General features: G+C 46.9%; 1 protein-coding gene and 1 pseudogene across 4 annotated transcripts in view; one reads left to right on the top strand and one right to left on the bottom strand.

Annotated features, from left to right (window-relative positions):
• Nucleotides 1-15,636: 15,636 nt before the first annotated feature.
• The window catches only part of KIAA0319 (KIAA0319 ortholog), a 61,144-nt gene continuing 55,617 nt past the window's right edge, over nt 15,637-21,163 (top strand). For all 4 annotated transcript variants that reach the window (XM_040967620.1, XM_040967621.1, XM_040967619.1 and 1 more), the window contains exon 1: nt 15,637-15,700. In XM_040967620.1, the coding sequence (XP_040823554.1) occupies nt 15,637-15,700 (64 nt within the window). The remainder of the gene's footprint in view (nt 15,701-21,163) is intronic.
• On the bottom strand, nt 19,721-21,123 carry LOC121147728 (annotated as a pseudogene).

The following is a 21,163-nucleotide window of genomic DNA, read 5'->3' as shown; positions in this document are numbered from 1 at the left end:
AATAATAACAATAACAATAGTAATAATGAAATCTGCCTTCTCAAAATTGTCACTGCTGCCACCATGGTACCACGTGCTGTCCTCTACCTGCATTCCTACAGATTCTCCTGTGTCACTGTGCTCTCACCCTGCACACTGGGCTGCAGGTGGGAGCTTGAAGGGCTGATGCTGCACTGCTTCCCCCCTCAGCCGAGAGCCAGCGGTCCCCAACATCTCCCTGCCCTGAGGCCTCTTGCCGTCCTCCCCTGACTTGCTCCTACTTTCCCTTTCTGGCCTTGCCCTGGCTACTTCAGAGGCATCCCCCTTCCCAGCCTTGGTCTTTCTTCTTCTGCCTGCCTGGGACCTTCTCACCTTGGGTGCCCATGGGACTCACTCCCTGCTGTGGCTTCTTTGAGTCTTCTAAGCCTTTGTTGGCCTGTGACCTTCTCATTCATTGCTCTCTCTTCAGCAGTGACTTACCTGCTCTTGAGCCATCACTGAGCTTTTAACAGCGGAAGTTAGGTCTCCTGAGCTTTAGACATGGTGCCTGGCAGGTGATACGGTGACCCCTGGGGCAGGCCCAGAAGCTGAGTGGGCCCTGGCCAGAGCCTAACCCAGAAGACCTGCTCGCATGTCCCTGATCCCTGTCGTCTCCTGAGGACCTGTGATCTTGGGACAGTCTCAGGCCACCTCATCCCTGTCCCCTGCCCAGGGTGTGTGGGACACCATCACCACACTCCCACCATGCTTCTGAAAAGATTCACAAGGAATTGGGTGGTCTGGCCTGGGAGCCTCCAGCATAGAACTCAGCAGGTCCAGTTGGAGATGATCCGTCCCATTGGCAGACTACCAAAATGAGACCAGAGGACATTCCCCATCAGAGTGGAGTATTTTTCTTGACAATCCATTTTCCTACAGATTAAACTTTCAAACCACCGAAGATTGCTTTTATAATTAACAGTAATGGTGCCATTTGATATTCCATGGTCACAGTGTCTCTGGCACTATTTCTCCTTTTAAAAAAATATTTATTTATTTTTATTGGAAAGTCAGATATACAGAAAGGAAGATCTTCCATCCGATGGTTCACTCCCCAAGTGACCACAACGGCCAGAAGGCAGGAGGCAGGAACTTATTCCTGGTCTCACATATGGATATAGGATCCCAAGGCTTTGGGCCGTCCTCAACTGCTCTCCCAGGCTACAAGCAGGGAGCTGGATGGGAAGTGGAGCTGCCAGGATTAGAGCCGCTGCCCATATGGGATCCCAGTGCTTTTAAGGCGAGGGCTTTAGCTGCTAGTCCCTGACACTATTTCATTAGTCCTCTTGTCCATGATTAGTCCTCTGTTGTATGATCCCAATCCAGGTGATCTTCTAGTGTCTGAGATTGCTTGGGTCTATGAAACAGAAAAGCCCAACAGAATGGCTGGGGAATGGACTCAGAAGTATGCTAAGTAATTAGCTAAATTACTGGATAAGCTCAACAAATAAACATTGGGCAACTCTGAAAGAGAAGTCCTTTTGATTTTCATTTGGTTGTTTTCTATGAACCCATGCCTCAACTTCCCCTGTGCACATGATTACTTGATACAGCAGTGCTGCGGGTTGTACATACGTGGAACAACAAACTAGAAATACTGTACTTCTGTACCAACTTTGCCTCCCAGCAGAGAGGTATGAATGTGTGACAAGCCGGTTCACCAGGCAAGGCCAATACTATTACATTTCAAAAGTTATCCCCTTATCATGAGATTCTATCCTTTCTATTTTTATGCAGATGAAGATATCAACATTTTTAGAACATTTATTTATTTATTTTGAAAGTTACAGGGAGGAGACAGAGATCTTCCATCTGCTGGTCCACTCTCCAAATAGTTGCAACGGTTAAGGTTGGTTTAGACTGAAGTCAGCAACGCGGAATTCCATCCAGGTCTCCCACGTGAGTGGTGACAGGCCGAGGATTTCAGCCAGCTTCCACCCCCTTTCCAGGTGCATTACCAGGAAGCAGGGTGGGAAGTAGAGCAACTGGCTCCTGTGGGATGCTGGTATCACAGGTGGCAGCCAGCTACGCCATGCTTTCTGAGGAGTCTCCTGCCTCCTGACCCACTTCTTATTTTTGCTTATTTTTATATTTTTTCATGAGTTGTTTTTTTCTTTTTGCAAACACAAGTAAAGTGTGTAGATACCATCTTGTTTTGCTCACCAGGTCGCATGCTGGAGTCTGTTCTTGTTCTTGTTCCACTCTCTGAAGATGTTGAGTTGCCTGATGTGAGTCTGGCTGCACAGCTTCCTGTCACGTGAGCTGGACTTCTGCCAGTGGAAAGCCTCTTGGTGCTATTCATCATGAGTTAGCATTCATTTATCCTTCCTGGCATCCATTCAGGAGGGCTGAGCTCTGGCTCTCCCGGTTTCCCAGGAAGTGGTTGTGAGCAGGTAGAGCCCACACTTGCCCTTACAGGGAGATGTTTGACAAATGGGCTTCGCAATGCTGAGTGACGAATCTGTGAAGTCGCTTTGCAAAGAGGCAGAGTGACAGTGAGGGATGACTGGCAAGACAGCGTCGTTCACCTTGTTACACCTGATCATTTGCATTTTCTGGATTAAGTATTTATTGCCTTTGCAAATCAGATTGCTTAGCTTCTTCTTTTTTTTTAATTAAAGAGATGCATGAAATGAGGTAGTGCAGCACAGTGGGAAGGAGCATATTCTCCGGTGTCACATTTACTCAGATGATGCCCAATTCTTCGCAGCTTCCATTTCTCCATGCACAAAGTGATGATAATATGTAATTGGATTTTTAGAAAAGATTTATTTAATTTTTTATTAGAAAAGTCAGATATACAGAGAGGAGGTGAGACAGAGAGGAAGATATTCTGTCAGTTGATTCACTCCCCAAGCGGCTGCAATGGCAGCTGCTGAACCAATCCAAAGCCAGGAACCCAGAGCCTCTTCCGGGTCTCCCACGTGGGTGCAGGGTCCCAAGGCATTGGGCCATCCTCAGCTGCCTTCCCGGCCACAAGCTGGATGGGAAGCAGGGCCGCTGGAATTAGAACCGGTACCCATATGGGATCTCAGGGTGCGCAAGGCGAGGACTTTTAGCCGCTAGGCTACCGTACCAGGTGCTGTATTTGGATTTTTTTTTTTTAAAGATTTATTTTTTATTATTTTTTCATTGGAAAGGCGGATATACAGAGAGGAGAGACAGAGAGGAAGATCTTCCGTCCGATGATTCACTCCCCAAGTGAGCGCAACGAGCCGATACTATGCCGATCCGAAGCCAGGAGCCCCTTCCGGGTCTCCCACGCGGGTGCAGGGTCCCAAAGCTTTGGGCCGTCCTCTGCTGCTTTCCCAGGCCACAGGCAGGGAGCTGGAAGGGAAGCGGGGCTGCCGGGATTAGAACCGGCGCCCATATGGGATCCTGGGCGGGCAAGGTGAGGACCTTTAACCACTTGCGCCACGGCGCCGGGCCCTGTATTTGGATTTTTAAAAAGAATTAAAAATAATATGTGTAAGATGTCGGAGACACTGAAATCAATGGCAGTTTCTATCAGTATTTGTTATAAAGTTCTACTTGTAACCATGCAGCCTAGCCTGTGTCCAGGGACTGTGTAGTGATACAGCTTGAAGGGTTTCCACAAGAGGGTTCTGAGCTGGGGGTTGGCAGGCAGGCGAGGGCACCCTGGGGCAGGAGGATGAGAGCGAGAGGGTTCTGAGCTGGGGGCTGGCAGGCAGGCAGGCGAGGGCACCCCGGGGCATGGGGATGAGAGTGAGCCGAGAGGGCAGGAATTAGCCATGGAAAGGTGGTTGGGAACACTTGCCCTCTGACACTCTGGGATTCGCCAACACTGGCTCCTTCCATCTGTGTCCAGCGGGGTGGCAGGCACACGGCTGGTCAGTGGCCAGGAAACCTGCAGTGTGGCACCTGGTGCTGTTCTTGCCTGGGTGACCTGAGCTGTTCTTCTCAGCTACAGTGACTTTTCCTAAGATCCAATAAGAATGCAACTGCAGTGAACTGGGAAGGGAAAAGTGTGAGTAATGTATTGATTTCTCCTGTTCTCCGTGGGGTATTCTTGGCAAAGCTTACCGAAATGCAAGGCAGTTAGGAAGGAAGTATCAGGCTATCTTTTTTTTTTTTTTAATATCCTTGACTCCTGCTGGGATGAAAGCTGCTAGCCTATTCAGAAAAATAATTTGTTTTTGAATAGCATGATAAATCAATTCCTTTGAAATAAAGGTTACTGGATTTGAAAAATAAAAAAAAAAATTGAACTAAATCTCTTTCTTTTCCCCCAGTGACTTGTCTCCTAGCTCTTAATTTTATTCTTTTGTTCACATGATGGGACCTCCTTGTGTCCTTCCCTGACAGGTTTTTCATCGTCTTGTTAATGGATTGCTCAGGATGCTGCTGATCTGTCCCTTCTGTGAGTGCAGGCGATGACATGTCAGAGCTTTCTCTTGTCGGTGTTGTGTGTGGGTCTTCCCGAGAGAGACGCGTGCTGGCTGTGATTCTGACAGAGCTGCCCAGGACACCCAGACCTCCGCTCATATTTGAAATAGCCAGACAAAACAGTCTGAGCTATTGCCAGGTGCTTGCAGTCCAACAGGCATGTGTTATTTGCCTGTAACCTACAATGCACTGGGAATCCTGCATTTGTATTGGCCCAATTTGGCCTCCCTACTCATACCCCATCTCCCTGTGTCGTGTGCAGAAGGATTTCCTCTCTGCTGGCAGCCAGGCATTCTGCCCCTGCTCTCTGGTGTTATTTACTGGAATTTCTCCATGCTGGGTTGGACCTGAGCCTCCAGTGACCAAATCTAATAACAGGAATATTCAATTTGGCTGCTTATTTATTTGGCAGATTTTACAGAGCGAGAGAGAGGAGGAGATAAACATCTTTCATCTGTTGGTTCACTCCCCAAATGGCTGCAACAGCCGGAGCTGTGCTGATCCAAAGCTGGGAGCCAGGAGTTTCTTCCCTGGTCTCCCACATGGATACAGGGTCCCAGGGCTTTGGGCCATCATCTTCTGCTCTCCTGGGCATGTTAACAGGGAGCTGGGTCAGAAATGGAGCAGCTGGGATGTGAACTGGTGCCCATATGGGATCCTGGTACATACAGGACAAGGAGCGTGAGTGACAGGAAGTCAAGACTTTGAGCTGATATCTGCTGCCTCCCAGGATGTGAGTCAGCAGGGAGCTGAATAGAAAACTACTCGGGGACTTGAAGTGGCACTCCAGTGTGGAGTGAGGATATCCCAAGTGGTTATTTAACATACTGCACCACAACATCTGCCCTGGTTTCTACTAATTCATACAGCCAGTTACTGGGTACAGTGTATCCATATGTTGCTAATATGCTTTCTGAGTCCATGTCATTATATGTTAGATCTTTCTCACTCAAATGTTATAATCCCTTATAATTTCTTTTCTTTAAAAAATTAGTTATTTTGAGACATAATTCACATTGCATATGATTTGCTTACTTAGAGGGAACATGCACCCAGTGATTTGTATATTCACTTGTGCAGCTATCACCCCAGTCTCTTTAGAATATGACCTCAACATCAACATACACATTATAATTCACTGCCTGTTTTCCCTGCAGACAGCGCTAGATGATCACTGATCTGTTTTCTGTCTGCGTGAGTTTCCTGTTCTGCATATTTCATGTAAGTGGAATCCAACAATATGTGCTGCTTCCTGGCTGGCTTGGCTCTCTCAGCATGATAGTTCCCTGGTTTTCAAGATTCACGCACGCCGCAGTATGTGTCAGCACTTCCAAATAGCATTGTCTCATATGAGTGTATCACATTTTTCAGCTGATGTCTGTTTGGGTTTGTGTGATGTGGCCATTCACGTAGATGGGTGGGTGTTGTGGTACAATGTGCTGAGCTGTCACTGGGAAGACCCCCATAGAATCCAGCTTCCTGCTGGTGTACCAGGGCAGTGGCAGGTGATGGCCCATGTGCTTGGCTTTCTTCTACCCACCTGGGGGACGTGGGTGGAGTTCTGGCTCCTGGCATCAGCTTGGCTCAGCCCAGGCTTTTGCAGGTGTTTGAGGAATGAATTAGCAGTTGATGGATCTCTCACTTTCTGTCCTTCCCCACCTTCTCTGACACTTGCCTTACAAATACATACATACATTTTTTTTTTAAAAAAAAGAAATTCAAGTGCCAATTTTTTGTGATCATCTGTTTTCATTTCTCTTGAGTATGTACATATATATGTCAATATTGGACCACACAGGAACATTTTAACCTTTGATGGTACTTCTGGCTGTTTCTAGAAGTGGTGGCACCCGTGTGCATTCTCCCCAGGAGTGTGGGAGGGGATTCTTTCCTTCATATCCTCAATTTAAAAAAATTGTTTCTCCTTTTTATTTCAGCCTTGGCTGGTATGGCTTGGCATCTCATGGTCTTTTTGGTTCACGCTTGCGTGGTTGCCAATGGCCTTCAGTGGGTTTTCCTGTGCATGTGGATGTTCTTTGAAGAACCGTCTATTCAGATCCTTGCTTTTTGTTTTTAAAGATTTATTTATTTTTATTGGAAAAGCAGGTAGAGAGGAGGACAGACAGAGAGGAAGATCTTCCATTCGATGGTTCAATCCCCAAGTAGCCACAACAACTGGAGCTCAGCTAATCCAAAGCCAGGAACCTGGAGCTTCTTCCAGGTCTCCCACACAGGTGCAGGGTCCCAAGGCTTTGGGCCGTCCTCGACTGCTTTCCCAGGCCACAAGCAGGGAGCTGGATGGGAAGCGGGGCTGCCGGGATTAGAACCGGTGCCCATATGGAATCCTGGTGCGTTCAAGGCGAGGACTTTAGCCGCTATGCTATAGTGCTGGGTCCAGACCCTTGTTTGTTTTAAGAATTGTTTGCCCTTTTCTTATTGAATTATAGTAGTTACTTTAAATGTTTGACATGTAAGTCCCTTGCTCATTGTATGATCTGTAAATGTTCTGTCCTGTTTCACTGCATTTTAACTGTCTTAGTGGTGTTCTTCTTCTTGTTTGCTGCTGTTGCTCTATTCTGTTGTGTTGTCTGTCTTCTTTCATTTTTCTTTATCACTACATTCTCCCATTATCTCTTAGCTTGTTAATGATGAGAATCTTAGCAGAGACACTGAATACAATTAAATCTTCTTTTTAAAAAAATCGTTTGCTCCTTAGGGTAGAGCAATAGACGTTTGGGTATTTTTTCCCCCACTATGACATCAGTTACTTGTTCACAGTTGGCGACTGCAAAGCTTTTAGACAAGTATGCCAGCAATTTTGAAATCATCTGTCATTAAAAAATGTTTTTAACTAAGGAAATGTTTTTGCTAAAATGCATACTTGGATTAAATATTGCATTTTAAAAACCTAAAACAGTTAATATTAGTAGATGAGAAATTGCTAAATTAGAAAATATGTCAATTTATTTATTTTTATTTGAAAGATAGGTTTACAGAGAAGGGGAGACTGAGAGAAAGATCTTTCATCTGTTTGTTCACTCCCCAAATGGCCGCAATGACTGAGCTGATCCTGGGCCTCCCACACCGGTGCAGAGTCCCAAGGCTTTGGGCCATCTTCTTCTACTTTCCTAGGCCATAAGCAGGAAACTGGATGGGAAGTGGAGCGTCTGGGATGTGAACCAGCACTCACATGGGACGCTGACAATGCAAGGTGGTGGATTAGCCTATGGAACTACCATGCCAGTCCCATTTGTTTTAATTGATCCTTTTCCTTAGGAGATTTGCAAGTTAGTTGAAAAACACATGAGGAAAGGAGTTGCTGCTATGGGAAATTAAATGCTAGCTAGCAATAAGAGAATTCAGCAGAGCCTACCTGCCACCTTGAGAAACTTTTGGGTTGTCCTAGTTTCTGCCTCTATACTCACTGTGTGTGTCTGCTTTTGATCTTACCTGGACCGAAGCACTTCACAGCCCATATATATATGTGGAAAAGAAAAGAAGAACAAGGAATGTTGCTTAGTTAAAATGAGGTCAGAATGGTTAGAAGATTCTGGATAAGCAGTGACATCCATGGGGTAAAGGTTTATCCCTTGTAGGGAGTCTCAGAGGCTGGCGCTCTGGGCAGTGCTGCCTCCCAGGGCCTGGGCTCCTGCCATCTCTGCGGAGAACTTGCTGTTTAAAGACTCCTCCCAGCCTGGGGAGGAGGTGTGTCCTTTTCTGAGCAGCAGGTGGAAGGGAAGAAGAGGAGGAGGGCACAAGGACATTCCCCGGAAGTGCTTCCCAACAGCTCCTTGTATATTGCGTTGACCGCAGCTGCATCGTGAGACCACGCTGAGCTGCAGGGGTGGTAGAGGTTGGGACAAGTGGTCTTAGGGCTGTGTGTTCTGGGGTCCCGCAGTGTTACCTGAGTTCCTTCCCAAGCAAGGAGAGGATGTGCAGTGTACTGGCTGTGCCTGTGGGAGGTCTGGGCCTGGAGCCTCACTCTTTGCTTGTCCAGATCCTGACACCCGGAGCAGCTGCTCCCTCCTTACATGTAGGAAACATTTTGGGCTTGGCCCTTCCCTGACCTGATTCCTGGGCTCTCCTGGCTGCTACCTTTCATTCCTTCTCTCCTTCATTCTCTGGCTCCATTCCTGAGCCTTATGTCTGCCCTGAATGATGTTGTCCCAGTGTGCAGCTGGCTCCGGGGCTTCTCACCATGGAGAGAGGGAGCCGGGGTAAGGGCAGGATCTGACAGAAATGCTTGTCCCACGCAGCCCTTGGTAATGTCTTTGAAGATGCTCTAAGGCTGCTTTAGAGATAAAAACTATATTCTCATATACAAAGGAAAGCGACGTTTTAGAAAAAATGGGGAAAATAGATAAAGGGAACAAAAAAGGCACTCACTCTCACCTCTCTCCACCGTCCCCCCCACCCCTTGATCTTGTTAGACTTTTCCTTTGAGATCTCCATGGGTATAAAGTTGGTCCACACAGAGTTTAGCTGAGGATAAGTGGACTTGCATTATTTATAATACTTTGAATTTGCTCAGCCTTATTTTTAAAGTCCACTCAGATGTAATTGTCCCTTTGATCCAAGCTCAGCAGGATTTCAATGTGGATTCTTTAGAAATATTCTCTCCTCTAACAAGGAACCATGGGGAAGTGGGCCAAAGGCAAGCAGCAGGAACAAGTCGCTCAGGGGGACTGCACTGGTCAGGGGCTGAATGACAAGGAAGGAAGGTGTTCCAGGCCGTGCAAGGTGGAGTGTTCCTACTTCCTGCAAGTCTGAAGAGGTCCCTGCTGCTGAGGGGAGACCTCGAGATCCAGGGACCAAAGACTTTCCGTGGAGCTCACTGCCCTCCACTGTGAAATGGGCTGGTAGGAATCCTTGCCCCCGGGAGCTTTGTTGGAAGTGCATCAGATTCGATGGTGTGAAGGTCTGCTGAAAAGTTCATGGACAATGGAATTAGAAGATATGTATGTCTGTTTTACAGCAGAAAATTCAACATCTACTCACTTTTTTCTTTTTTCTTTTTTTTTTTTAAGATTTATTTTATTTTTATTGGAAAGGCAGATAAACAGAGAGGAGAGACAGAGATCTTCCGTCCGATGATTCACTCCCCAAGTGAGCGCAACGGCCAATGCTATGCCGATCCGAAGCCAGGAGCCTCTTCTGGGTCTCCCACACGGGTGCAGGGTCCCAAAGCCTTGGGCCGTCCTTGACTGCCTTCCCGGGCCACAGGCAGGGAGCTGGAAGGGAAGCGGGGCCGCCGGGGATAGAACCGGCGCCCATATGGGATCCCGGGCGTGCAAGGCGAGGACCTTAACCACTGCACCATCGTGCTGGGCCCTACGCACTTTTTTCATGATGGATATTTTTTATGAGCTTTTCGAAGACTCCTGATATGTATGTATATCAAGGTTTTTGCACCAAAATACTCTTGAAATTATATTGCTCACACTTAATTAATTAATTTTAAAGATTTACTTATTGTTATTGGAAAGTTAGATTTGCAGAGTGAAAGAGAAACAGAGAAAGATCTTCCACCTGCTAATTCACTCCCCAAGTAGCCGCTGTGGCTGGAGCTGAGCCGATGCAAAGCCAGGAGCCAGGAGCTTCTTCTGGGTCTCCCACATGGGTGCAGGGTTCCAAGGCCTTGGGCTATCCTTGACTGCTTTCTGAGGTCACAAACAAGGAGCTGCAAGGGAAATGGGGCTGCCAGCACATGAACCAGTGCCCATATGGGATCCTGGTGTGTGTGAGGACTTTAGCCACTAGGCTACTGTGCTTGGCCCAACTACTTTTATTTTATTAAAAAAAATTTTTTTTAAACACAAGTCACAGGTTTTTTTTTTTAAATTAAAAATTGTAACATATACGTAAAAATGACACATATATGGGGGATCTGTATGATGTCTTCATACAAGTATACTTTATCCAATAAGGTAAACGTACATGTTTCCTCAAACATTGTATAGTGACCGCATTCCTATCCTACATTCTATCTTTAATAGGAAAATATACAGTACATGAACAAAATGTGTAGTCACCACATTGTGCAATGGAACCCCAAAACTCCTACTCCTAATGGAGCTATTTAGCTATAATATAGTACCTGCCATCCAAACATTACCCATTACTCCTTTCTGCCCTATGTCCCAAACTTCAGCTAATCCTTACCAAACTTTTAAATTCTGTGAGATCACCTTTCTTTTTTTGTTTTTTTTTGGAAGTAATCCAAATGTTTATTAACTGATAAGTGGATTTTTAAAATGTGAAACCTCCACAGAGTGGAAATTACTGAGCTATAAACAGGAATGAACTTCTTTTAAAGAATATTTATTTATTTTTATTTGAAAGGCAGATCGTAGAAGGAGGGATAGAGAAGGTCTTTCATCTGCTGGTTTTATTTATTTTAATTTGAAATTCAGTGGTATATATATATATATATATAGAGAGAGAGAGAGAGAGAGAGAGAGAGGTAAAGAGATAAAGAGTGAGCTATTCCATCCCTGCTTCACTCCCTACATGTCCACAAATAGCCAGAACTGAGTTGGTCTGAAACCAGAAGCCTGGAGCTTCTGGGTCTCCTCTGTGGGAATGGTGGCCCAAGGACTGAAGGCATCTGCCTCTATTTTCCCAGTCCATGAGCAGTGAGATGGATCCAAAGTGGAGCAGGGGCGCCAACTGGTATCTGTATGGAATACTGACGCTGTAGATGGAGGCTTAGCTTACTGGGGCATAGTGCCTACCCCTCCATGTTTTGAGGTATTCAAAGAGCAAAGAAAGCCTCTCAATTCTTTTTGTTTGTTTAATATTTATTTATTTATTTATTTTAATAATCTTCCTTAGTTGATTAGGGTACAAAGGGTCAAGGGCTACAGGAAAGTGGGTAAAACCATTGCTTCCACACTAATATATTTTTTTCCCTGATTCTGGGCCTAGGGGAGAAACAAAGGGAGAAGCCCCACCAGTCTCCCTCCCATCCCAGATCCCTGATGTGGGGCATGCTCCGAGGGTCCTGCTCAAGTAGTTTTGATAGTTCAACAGTTCTGAGTTGCTGCCAATCTCACCGTTCCAAGCACAATGAAACCTATTCAGATCCACTGGCTGACATAGTCTCTTCATGGTTGGGGTTCCAAGATCAGCAGTTCAGTTGGGGGGGGTCTCCAAAGAAACTTTGTCTGAGGTGATCCCAGACCTGACGCTTGTGTGTGCTTGCCAGTACAGGGTCTGGCACAGTCTGTTGCCCTAATCAGCTTATGCATATGCTGGTTGTTTCAATTGCTGGGTCAGTTCTATTTCCAGCCCTGTCTTCCACGTGAACTGATGGGTGTTGCAGTCCAGCCCAATCCTACCCACTTCATAGTTGGCCCTCAAGCAAACCAGTGGGAGCTGCAGCCTAGTTGGGGCAACTCCCCATAACCCCCACCAGGCCTGCCCCCTACTCTGGTTCCCATGCATGCCAGTATGTACCGCAGGCTTATTCAGTCTGTCCCACATCTCATTTAGCTCTCAAACATGTCAATGGGCATTGAAGCCTAGTTCAATCCAACCAACCTACTATCCAGCCCACACACATCCACACACATACAGGTGGGTGCCTTTCTGTCTAGCCACCCCTGGTCTTCATGCTCTCCAGTGGGAGTGGTAACCCAAGAGGGAGGTGCCCACTATTTCCCTCCTAGGTCACTCCCACTCCCAGATTATGTACTTTCCAGGTGGTTCTGTGGTTTAACTTAACAGAATTAGCCCCCAAACGCCAGCCTCTGCCAGCTGATGCTGCAGCAAAGCCCAGCCAACCCTTACCCACTCTAATTTATGCTTGCACCAGTCAGCACAGTCAGCCCAACCTGGCCCTTTCCTGAACTAGCTCACGTGAGGCCTACAGGTGTTGTAGCCCTGCCTGGTCTGGTCTGCTCCCATCCCAACTCACACTCTCTGGTGGGAGTGGTTGTCCAGCAGGGGAGTCCACATTCTTCCTGCCAGCTTTGCCTCCTCTCTCCTGGTTCTCATGTGTGCTGTTTGGGCACTGCAACCACATCTGATACGGCTCACTGCACCTTGGCATTCCATAATGTGCACTGGTTTTTGTCGCGACCGAACGTGGCCTGATCCACACTCTATTCTGGTGCTCGGAATCACCGGCAGGTGATATGAACGGGTTCAGCCTGGTCTGCCCCCCCACCTATGGCATATGTATGCCAGTGGGTATCTTCCTCTAACCTTGTCTGGGTTGCTCCCTCTCGTGCTTCTTGCGCTCACCCATAGGGACTGTGTCCTGATGGAGGAGTTTCCCAAGCTCCTCCAGTCCACTACATACCAGTGGGTGTTGTGACCTGATTGGAGTGATGTCCAGAAACCCTCACCAGATCCACCCCTAGCCCTGGCTTTTGTGTGTTACCTGCATGTGGTATGACCTGGCTCGGTACATCCCACATCGCACCCGGCACTCGTACACACCCAATCCATGGGATTCTTACCTGATTCTCTCTTGTGGATGGTCAGGGATGCTATTTGGGCCCTGCTCCTGGGCAGCAGAAGGGATGCTGGTTCTGTAGTGCTGGCTGTTCTTCCACTTGTCTTTTGTCATCCTGAATAAAAACAAACAATAATCAGAGTATCTTTCTAAGGGTGCTTTGGAACAGAACACTGGAGTATTACATCAGGAAGATGTGTACCACAGGAAACCATGGGTTGAGGCCAGCACAGGTATTTAAAGATAAAGATGGGGATGATTTTGTGTCAGTCCCCTTTGACCACAGACACTAGTCTGAGGCTCAACAGGCTGGGCACAAGTCCTTTATAGTAGTGGTGGTTCCTGCTATGCGGCTCTGGTAGACTCCACTGTGAAAAAATCCTTTCTTCATACCTCCTGATTTTATTCATTCAATTAGGATTGGCCCAAAAGTCTGTTGACTTGACTTCAAGGCTTTTGCGCTTTGGTTAGGGAGGAATCAATGACTGCAGGTGAGAGGTGGCCATCCTTCCCTCCTGTCCACTTCCCATCTCAAATCTGGAGAAAGGGAGCTATTGGTGGTAAACCATAGTGCTCTGTGTTCCTGCCCAGCAAGTGTGTTCCTCACTGCTTCCATCCTCCACTTCACCTTAGCCTGCCTGGTGTTCTGATGGCCTCCAACACCTCTCCTTGATTCCTACCAGGTCTCTTGGTCCAACCTGTAGATTGTTGAAACCCCCCTACCCACTCCTCCCACAGAAACCCTCCTCTCTCTTCCCCTAGGCAGTGGCCAAGAATGATGGTTATGGTGGGGCTGCAGCATTGCTTTGTATGGTCAGTAAAAGAACCTGCAGTTCAGGGCAACTGTAGGCCTGCTCATGTTTTGATCAAAACTCAGAAGTCAGGTCGAATGGTCCCCAAAACCCCTGTCCAGGAATGCTGCTAGCATGATTTTGCTTGTAGACTCTTGTCTCTCCAGTGGCTCTCCTGCCTGCCCTCAAGTACCATATATTCAAACAACTCCTGTGGAGACCTCTGTGCAGACGCTTCCCCCTGTCTTTCCCCCTGTTACTCTCAGACAGGTCTTTGCCTACCACAGTATTTCTGGGAAGAGAGCTGGGGAAGAGTTTTGTCCTCATACAAAAGGCTTCAATAAGCAATGGAGGGAGTGGGAATGCAGCACTGAGTGTGAATGGGGTGGAAATCTAGTTATCCTAACATACCAACTTGCAAATCCGAGCAAGATTTGGACCCTCCTTAAGAAACCATTGTCTAGGATTTTGGAATATGAATTTGTGTTTCCTCCTGGGAGCCTTTGTTGTGTAACTGACATAGCAAGTATTTATGAGTTCAGATTCTTCAGCCTTGGGCAATCAGTTAGCTTTTTCTGTGCCTTAATTTTATTTTCTTTAAGACAGAGATAATAATATTTTCTGGGTTGTTATGAATAAAGTGCCATGAAAACATTAAATGCTGTTACTGCTATAATCCCACTGAATTCAAGACTCAAAGATTGTAAGGTGTACTACTATTTTAAATGCCATCAAGGAAGAAAAAATGTAAACTAAGACACATTGCTTTTTTATAATTTAGAATATTTACATGTATAGAGATTCGATTCTTGGGAGGCTAATTTAGTTGGACTTCCCTTACTTGGGCAATAAGGAAGTTGTAAGTGACATAAAGAATTACCAAATGTCTTTATGCTCTTGGTTCATTTGTGCCAGTACCTTGTCAGTGTAGTTGCTTACTTCTGTGAGTCTCTGCATGTCACTGCCTGAGCCATCATGTGCTCTGGAGGGGGCGGCATCTCTTAAGAGCACTCAGAGTTGTTTGGGGTGTCCTTGTTAGCTCTGCATGGTTGATGAATACATGATCGATAACCTATCTCCTTGTTGGCGCCTGGCCATCTTCAATGATCAGACATTCTGGTATTCCAGATGGCAAGATGTGAAAATATTTATAATTGGTGAAATCTAGCAGTGTGATTGGTCCCATCATTTCGCAGGCCCAGATTTTGAGAGATTGGAATATATAAATCAACAGTGGCCAGACCATGTATAAGAACAGAGAATTCTGATATGTAGCAACCTGCCCAGGGAGTCCACCTCTTGTCTACAATGAACAGCAGGGGAGGCCAGCCTGCGCTGAGTCAGCCTTGCAGGGAGCCTGCTTTCCTTGTCCAATAACAATCCACAAAATCCACAAAAGCAAAGCAATTGCTTCTGTAGCAATCCCTGGTTACCAGCACTTGATGAGAGATGGCTGCCCTGATTTTTGTCCCCACTCCCAACTCATGATCCTCCCTAGGAATCCAGTTATGCTCGCCCCGCCACGGAGAGCGCCTGTAGCCTCCCAGACCTGCAGCCTCCATCAGAGCCATCCCTGGAGCATGCCGCCTTCTCCATGGTATGATTTTCCCACTCTCCCACCTGCCTGTGTCTGGTACAGCTCAGGTGATGGTGGCCTGACTCCCCAGTGGTGATGCACTCTGAATAAAGTGCCTGTAAGGGAGGAGTGAGCAGAAGCGCTATATATTCTCCTTTTGTGTGTGTGGCTGCCTGGCCACTGCTCCAGGAGGTAGGCCAGACTCCTGCCCATTGCCATGAATCAGCAGAACAGGTAATGATGGATGTTTCCACTCTCATGTCTTCTCTCTGTTTCTCCTTTGAAGTCCTTGAGGTCAGATCTGCCTCTTAAAAACACATCAAGGGAAGCCTGGACCAAACAGTGGCCTCAGAATCTTGCTGTCACCTGCTGTGCGGGGCAGAATGGCACCCCCAACAGGCGCAAATGCACTCTCTTCGTTGCTGCTGCTGCTGCTGACCATGGCAGGTAGGAGTTCCTTACCTTTGAGGACCTTCAAGGCTGCCCTGTCAGACCTGAGCTTGCAATCTGGTAAACTGATCAATCTGAGATGAGCAGCGTCTGTGTTTGCTTTGCAGTAGGATTTTTTCTCCCCATCTAACAGGCATCAAAAGGCAGAGCTCAGGCATGAATGGTTTTCTAGAAACAGGAATTTATGACTTTTGTTAATCATCATGACTATTTTGTGGGAGAATAAAGTTGCATTTAACACAAGCAGAAGTATTTCAAAAGATTTGTGGAAAGTGGGATTAAAAGATACTTTTAGTTTGATGTAAAGTTTTTTTTAAATCCAGTTTTTTTCCACAATATTCATGACCTTTCTGACCACCTGATTTCAAAATATTTCTTATACAGAAAAAATATTTTAGAATTTGAAGTTATATTTTAATACTGTTTACATAGTTTAGAGGATACACGTCTGTATGGGACTACGATTAGGTTGGTGAGGGTCAAAGTACGGAGGAAGGTAGGTGGGACAAATGTTTCAGTTCTTTCTTTTTATTTCTTCTGCCTGTGTCCAGGGAGGGGAAAGAGATGGGATCACTCCTTGCTGTCAAATTATATTGGTACCCAGGAATGGTACCAATGATAATGCCTTAGAGACATAGATGTGGGGAAAGGTGTTCTGAAGGTATTACTTGAATGGTTTTGGTAGTTCTGAGACATCGTCAGCTCCATTCCTCCAGGGCTGAGAAAATCTTTCCAAGACCTGTTGCTTGATCAAGTCCACCTTAATGCTTTCATATATCCATAGGCCCAGGAACATGTTGCAGAGCTCGGCCAGGAGAGTGGTCCAATCTGTTCTGCTTTCCATCCTCTGATGAGGCACTCAGCGTCATCTGCTTGCTAGAAGAGCTGGCTGTCATGTCTCCCATGTGCATTTGGGCATGCTGTCCACTGCACAGGCATCAGCAACTGGGGTGGCCCAGATCTAGTATGTGCAATCCAAAACAGGACCACACATCCTGTGGTTTTTCCCTGTGGCCAGGGTTTGAATCTAGTGATCTGGTTCGGGGATCTCCTAAGAAACTGTCTCTGGGCTGACCTCAGACTTGACTGTTGTGTATACCAGCCAGTGTAGGGTCAGGTTCAGTCTGTCACTGCACCAGACAATACATGTACCAGTGGATGTGGTTGGCTGATCAGTTCCACCCCCCAGCCCCATCCCTCATGAATTGACAGGTGCTGTAGTATAGCCCAACCTAGCCTGTTGTAATCTTGTTCCTCATGCACACCAGTGTGTGCCGCAGCCTAACAGAGTGATCCCTAATAACTCTTACAAGGAGGTTCTGCAGCCCCAGCATGTGCTGCAACTGAGTGTGGCCTGTCCTGCATCCTGTCTGGCTCTTGGGTATACCCATGGATGCTGTGGCTTAATTCAGCCTGACTTGTTCCTGGATCCAGTCCACACATATGCCAATGGGTGTTGCCACCTTATCCAGCTTGGCCTACTCCCAGCTCTGGTTCTCATGCTCACCAGTGGAAGCTGCAGCTTAGCAGGCGAGTGCCCACAGTTCCCCTGCCAGGCCCACTCCCAGCCCAATATCCTGTGATTGTCTGGATGTGCTCTGGTCCAGTCTGATATGACTTAGACTCAGTTCCACCACTTCCCAGTAAGTATTGTGGCCTAGCCCAGCCTGAGCTGACCCAGCCCCAGCCTTCATGTGGAATGGTGGGTGTTGTGGCCTAACTTGGCCTTGACTGTACCCCCAACCTGGCTTTTGCATGTGCCAGTGAGTATTGTGGACTGGCGTAGCCCAGCCTGCCCCAGACCTGGCCCTCACCTAGGTTGATGAATACTATGGCCCAGCCTAACCTGAGCTGCCCCCAGCCCCAGCTCTATTTCTTTTTTTTGGAAAGAGGGATATATATATATATATATATATTTAACATATATAACATATATATATGTTATATGTTATATATAATAATATGTTATTATATATAATGAATATCTCTCTCTCTCCAAAAAAAGAAAGAGCTGAGGCTGGGGCAGCTTAGGAAGGCTGGGCCACAGTACTCATAATATTATATATTAAGTGTATGTAATATATATTTAATATATATAGGTTATATATAATGTCTACTTAAAAGGATTAATACTTAAAATGATTATTATATATATTGAATGATTTTTTTTTTTAAAGATTTATTTTTATTATTTTTTCATTGGAAAGGCGGATATACAGAGAGGAGAGACAGAGAGGAAGATCTTCCGTCCGATGATTCACTCCCCAAGTGAGCGCAACGGGCCGATACTATGCCGATCTGAAGCCAGGAGCCTCTTGCGGGTCTCCCACGCGGGTGCAGGGTCCCAAAGCTTTGGGCCGTCCTCGACTGCTTTCCCAGGCCACAGGCAGGGAGCTGGAAGGGAAGCGGGGCTGCCGGGATTAGAACCGGCGCCCATATGGGATCCCGGGCGTGAAGGCGAGGACCTTTAACCACTGCGCCACCGCGCCGGGCCCTATATTGAATGATTTAATAATTTCTTCAGAAAAAGAAAGTATGGCTACAGGAGAAAAGAAAATATCCATGTTATTATCAACACAAATTATTTACTTAAGGCCTTTTATTTGTACTTGTAGGTGTAACATATCAGAGCACAAAAGCCATATCCCTTCAGCCTCTCAAGGTATAAGACACTCAAGAACAGCAGTCCATGTCATTGAGTGAGTGGCCACCTGTGGGCAGCTGGACACTGGGTGCACGTGTGAATGTCCATGTCATCGAGTGAGTGGGTCACCCGTGGGCGGCTGGACACTGGGCACAGGTGTGAATGTCCAGGCCATCGAGTGAGTGGGTCACCTGTGGGCGGCTGGACACTGGGCACAGGTGTGAATGTCCAGGCCATCGAGTGAGTGGGTCACCTGTGGGCGGCTGGACACTGGGCACAGGTGTGAATGTCCATGCCATCGAGTGAGTGGGTCACCCGTGGGCGGCTGGACACTGGGCACAGGTGTGAATGTCCAGGCCATCGAGTGAGTGAGTCACCCGTGGGCGGCTGGACACTGGGCACAGGTGTGAATGTCCATGTCATCGAGTGAGTGGGTCACCCGTGGGCGGCTGGACACTGGGCACAGGTGTGAATGTCCAGGCCATCGAGTGAGTGGGTCACCCGTGGGCGGCTGGTCACTGGGCACAGGTGTGAATGTCCAGGCCATCGAGTGAGTGGGTCACCCGTGGGCGGCTGGACACTGGGCACAGGTGTGAATGTCCAGGCCATCGAGTGAGTGGGTCACCCGTGGGCGGCTGGACACTGGGCACAGGTGTGAATGTCCATGTCATCGAGTGAGTGAGTCACCTGTGGGCGGCTGGACACTGGTGCACATGTGAATTCAAGATTTCTATCAGTCTCTCTCAAGGACTCTTCTTTCTCTTCAATATTTCTTTTTTTTTTTATTGTTAATAACATTGTATTATGTGATACAGTTTTATAGGCACTGGGATTCCTCCCACCCCTCCCATATCTCTTCAATATTTCTATCCCTTATGTTTCTTCTACTTAAAAACAAATGAATTATACCACCTACTATCCAGTTTTCATTATTTGGCTCATGTCAGTTTCTTAAAACGCTACTGTTCATGAAGCATGACCTGTACTTTTTACAACAGAAGCTAAAAGGTGCAGACATCCCTACTTAACAATTTATTTAAAACAGAAAACAAAAGTTCAGTTGCCAACTTAGAGGGTTTCTTTTTTTTCTCTTTTCTTACAGGATTTCTATAGACTATTAAGCATTTTCTGAGTTTCACAGCATCATTTTAGTAAACTATTTTATTTCCATGACCTGAATTTCAGGCTTGTGAAAGCAAGCCTCATTTCTCAACAGCCTGTTTTATCTTTCTTCATAGAAACAGTTTTCTCTTTGGCAAAATTATCCTGGGAAACAAAATAAACACCTTTTCCAGCCAGAGCCCACATCTTCCTTAAGTATCAGCCAGGATAAGGACAGAATAACAATCTTTAACATGTTATAAAAGCTACGCTTAGGGTGAGGATGATGACAGTTTTGGCCGTTTTGCAGGGGGTCCATCTGAACTAGTTCTGTTATCAATGTTATTTTCATCTTCTATATCATCTTCATCACTACCGTCTGAGACCTCGTCTTCACCCACCACTGGCTAACCCTATCCCTCCCGTGGCACTGGCGGCCCAGGAGCTCAGTGACCAGCTCCTTCATCTGTGCCACACCGGATAGCAGGCCCTTGAGGGGGTCGGTGTCAGCTTAGGGCACTTGCAGCCTCAGTGGCTGTGTGGCGTACCTGGCCACCAGCTCCATGGCAACCACGATGCTTCAAGAGCATGCCACGGAACAGTCAGCCCTAGCTCTTGTGATCTAGCAGAAGAACTTCCCAAGTTCTGCAACCAAGCCTGCTCCCAGCCCCAAGTTCATGTATGCCAGTGGGTGCTGTGGCCCAGCCTAACTGGCCCATGGCCATTCCAGTCCTTGCTGACAGGTACTACAGCCTAGCCCAGCCTGGCCCAACCCCAGACCCAGCTCTCATGTGAACTGGTGGATACTGTAGCCTAGCCTGGCCTGCCTACACCCTGTGTAAGGTATGTTTTGAAACAGCTCCCATTTAGGTTATAAATATGAAATTTATTTATTTATTTATTTATTTGAAAGGCAGAAAGAGATTGAGAGAAAGAATCTTTCACCCTCTGGTTCCCCCTCCTCTTGGCTGCAATGACCCAGGCTGGTCAGGCTGAAGCCAGGAGTCAGGAGCTTCTTCCAGGTTGAGCCGTCCTTCACTGCTTTCCCTGGCTATTAGTGGGGAGCCAAATTGGAAGTAGAACAGCTGGAACTTGAACTGGCACCCATATAGAATGCCAGTGTTACAGTCCACAGCTTAACCCACCGTGCTACATGCCAGCTCCTAGCTGATTCTCCCCCTCCCTCACAGAACCAGAGGGGTGTATCCTCATCCCCACTTCCTGCCAGTAGAAATCTACTGACATCTAGTTTAAACTTCAGTTGCAGTTCCTGCATAGAAAGGTCTCCTTTCCCTGCTGCAGTAATTTCCCTGCTCCACAGCAATTTCCTATTCCTGTGCACAGGTGGTTTTTAAAAGTATTCTTCATTCAAGAGGCAGAAAGACACAAATTGTCTGTGTGTCTCTCGCTCTCTCACTCTCTCGCTCTCTCGCTCTCTTGCTCTCTCTCTCACACACAAACACACATTTGCAGGATCAGCTCCTCAAATACCTGCACTATCCTGGACTGTGAGTTAAGAATTCCACCCAGGTCTCCCATGTGAGTGGCAGGGTCTCAGGTGCCTCTGCTGCCATGCAGGGTCTGTGTTGGTGAGAAGCTGGCAGCAGGAGCAGAGTCAGGACTCTAACCCAGGCAATTTGAGAGGAGGTGTCTCACCTGGCATTATAATTGCCATATTAGATGCTTGACCCATGACACAATTTTAAAGGTGCATC

The sequence above is a fragment of the Ochotona curzoniae genome, unplaced genomic scaffold (assembly GCF_017591425.1).
Source record: "Ochotona curzoniae isolate NIBS_2020 unplaced genomic scaffold, NIBS_Ocur_1.0 scaffold_461, whole genome shotgun sequence".
Lineage (NCBI taxonomy): Eukaryota > Metazoa > Chordata > Mammalia > Lagomorpha > Ochotonidae > Ochotona > Ochotona curzoniae.
Note: the sequence above shows the minus strand (reverse complement) of the source record. Positions and strands in the feature narration are given on the sequence as shown.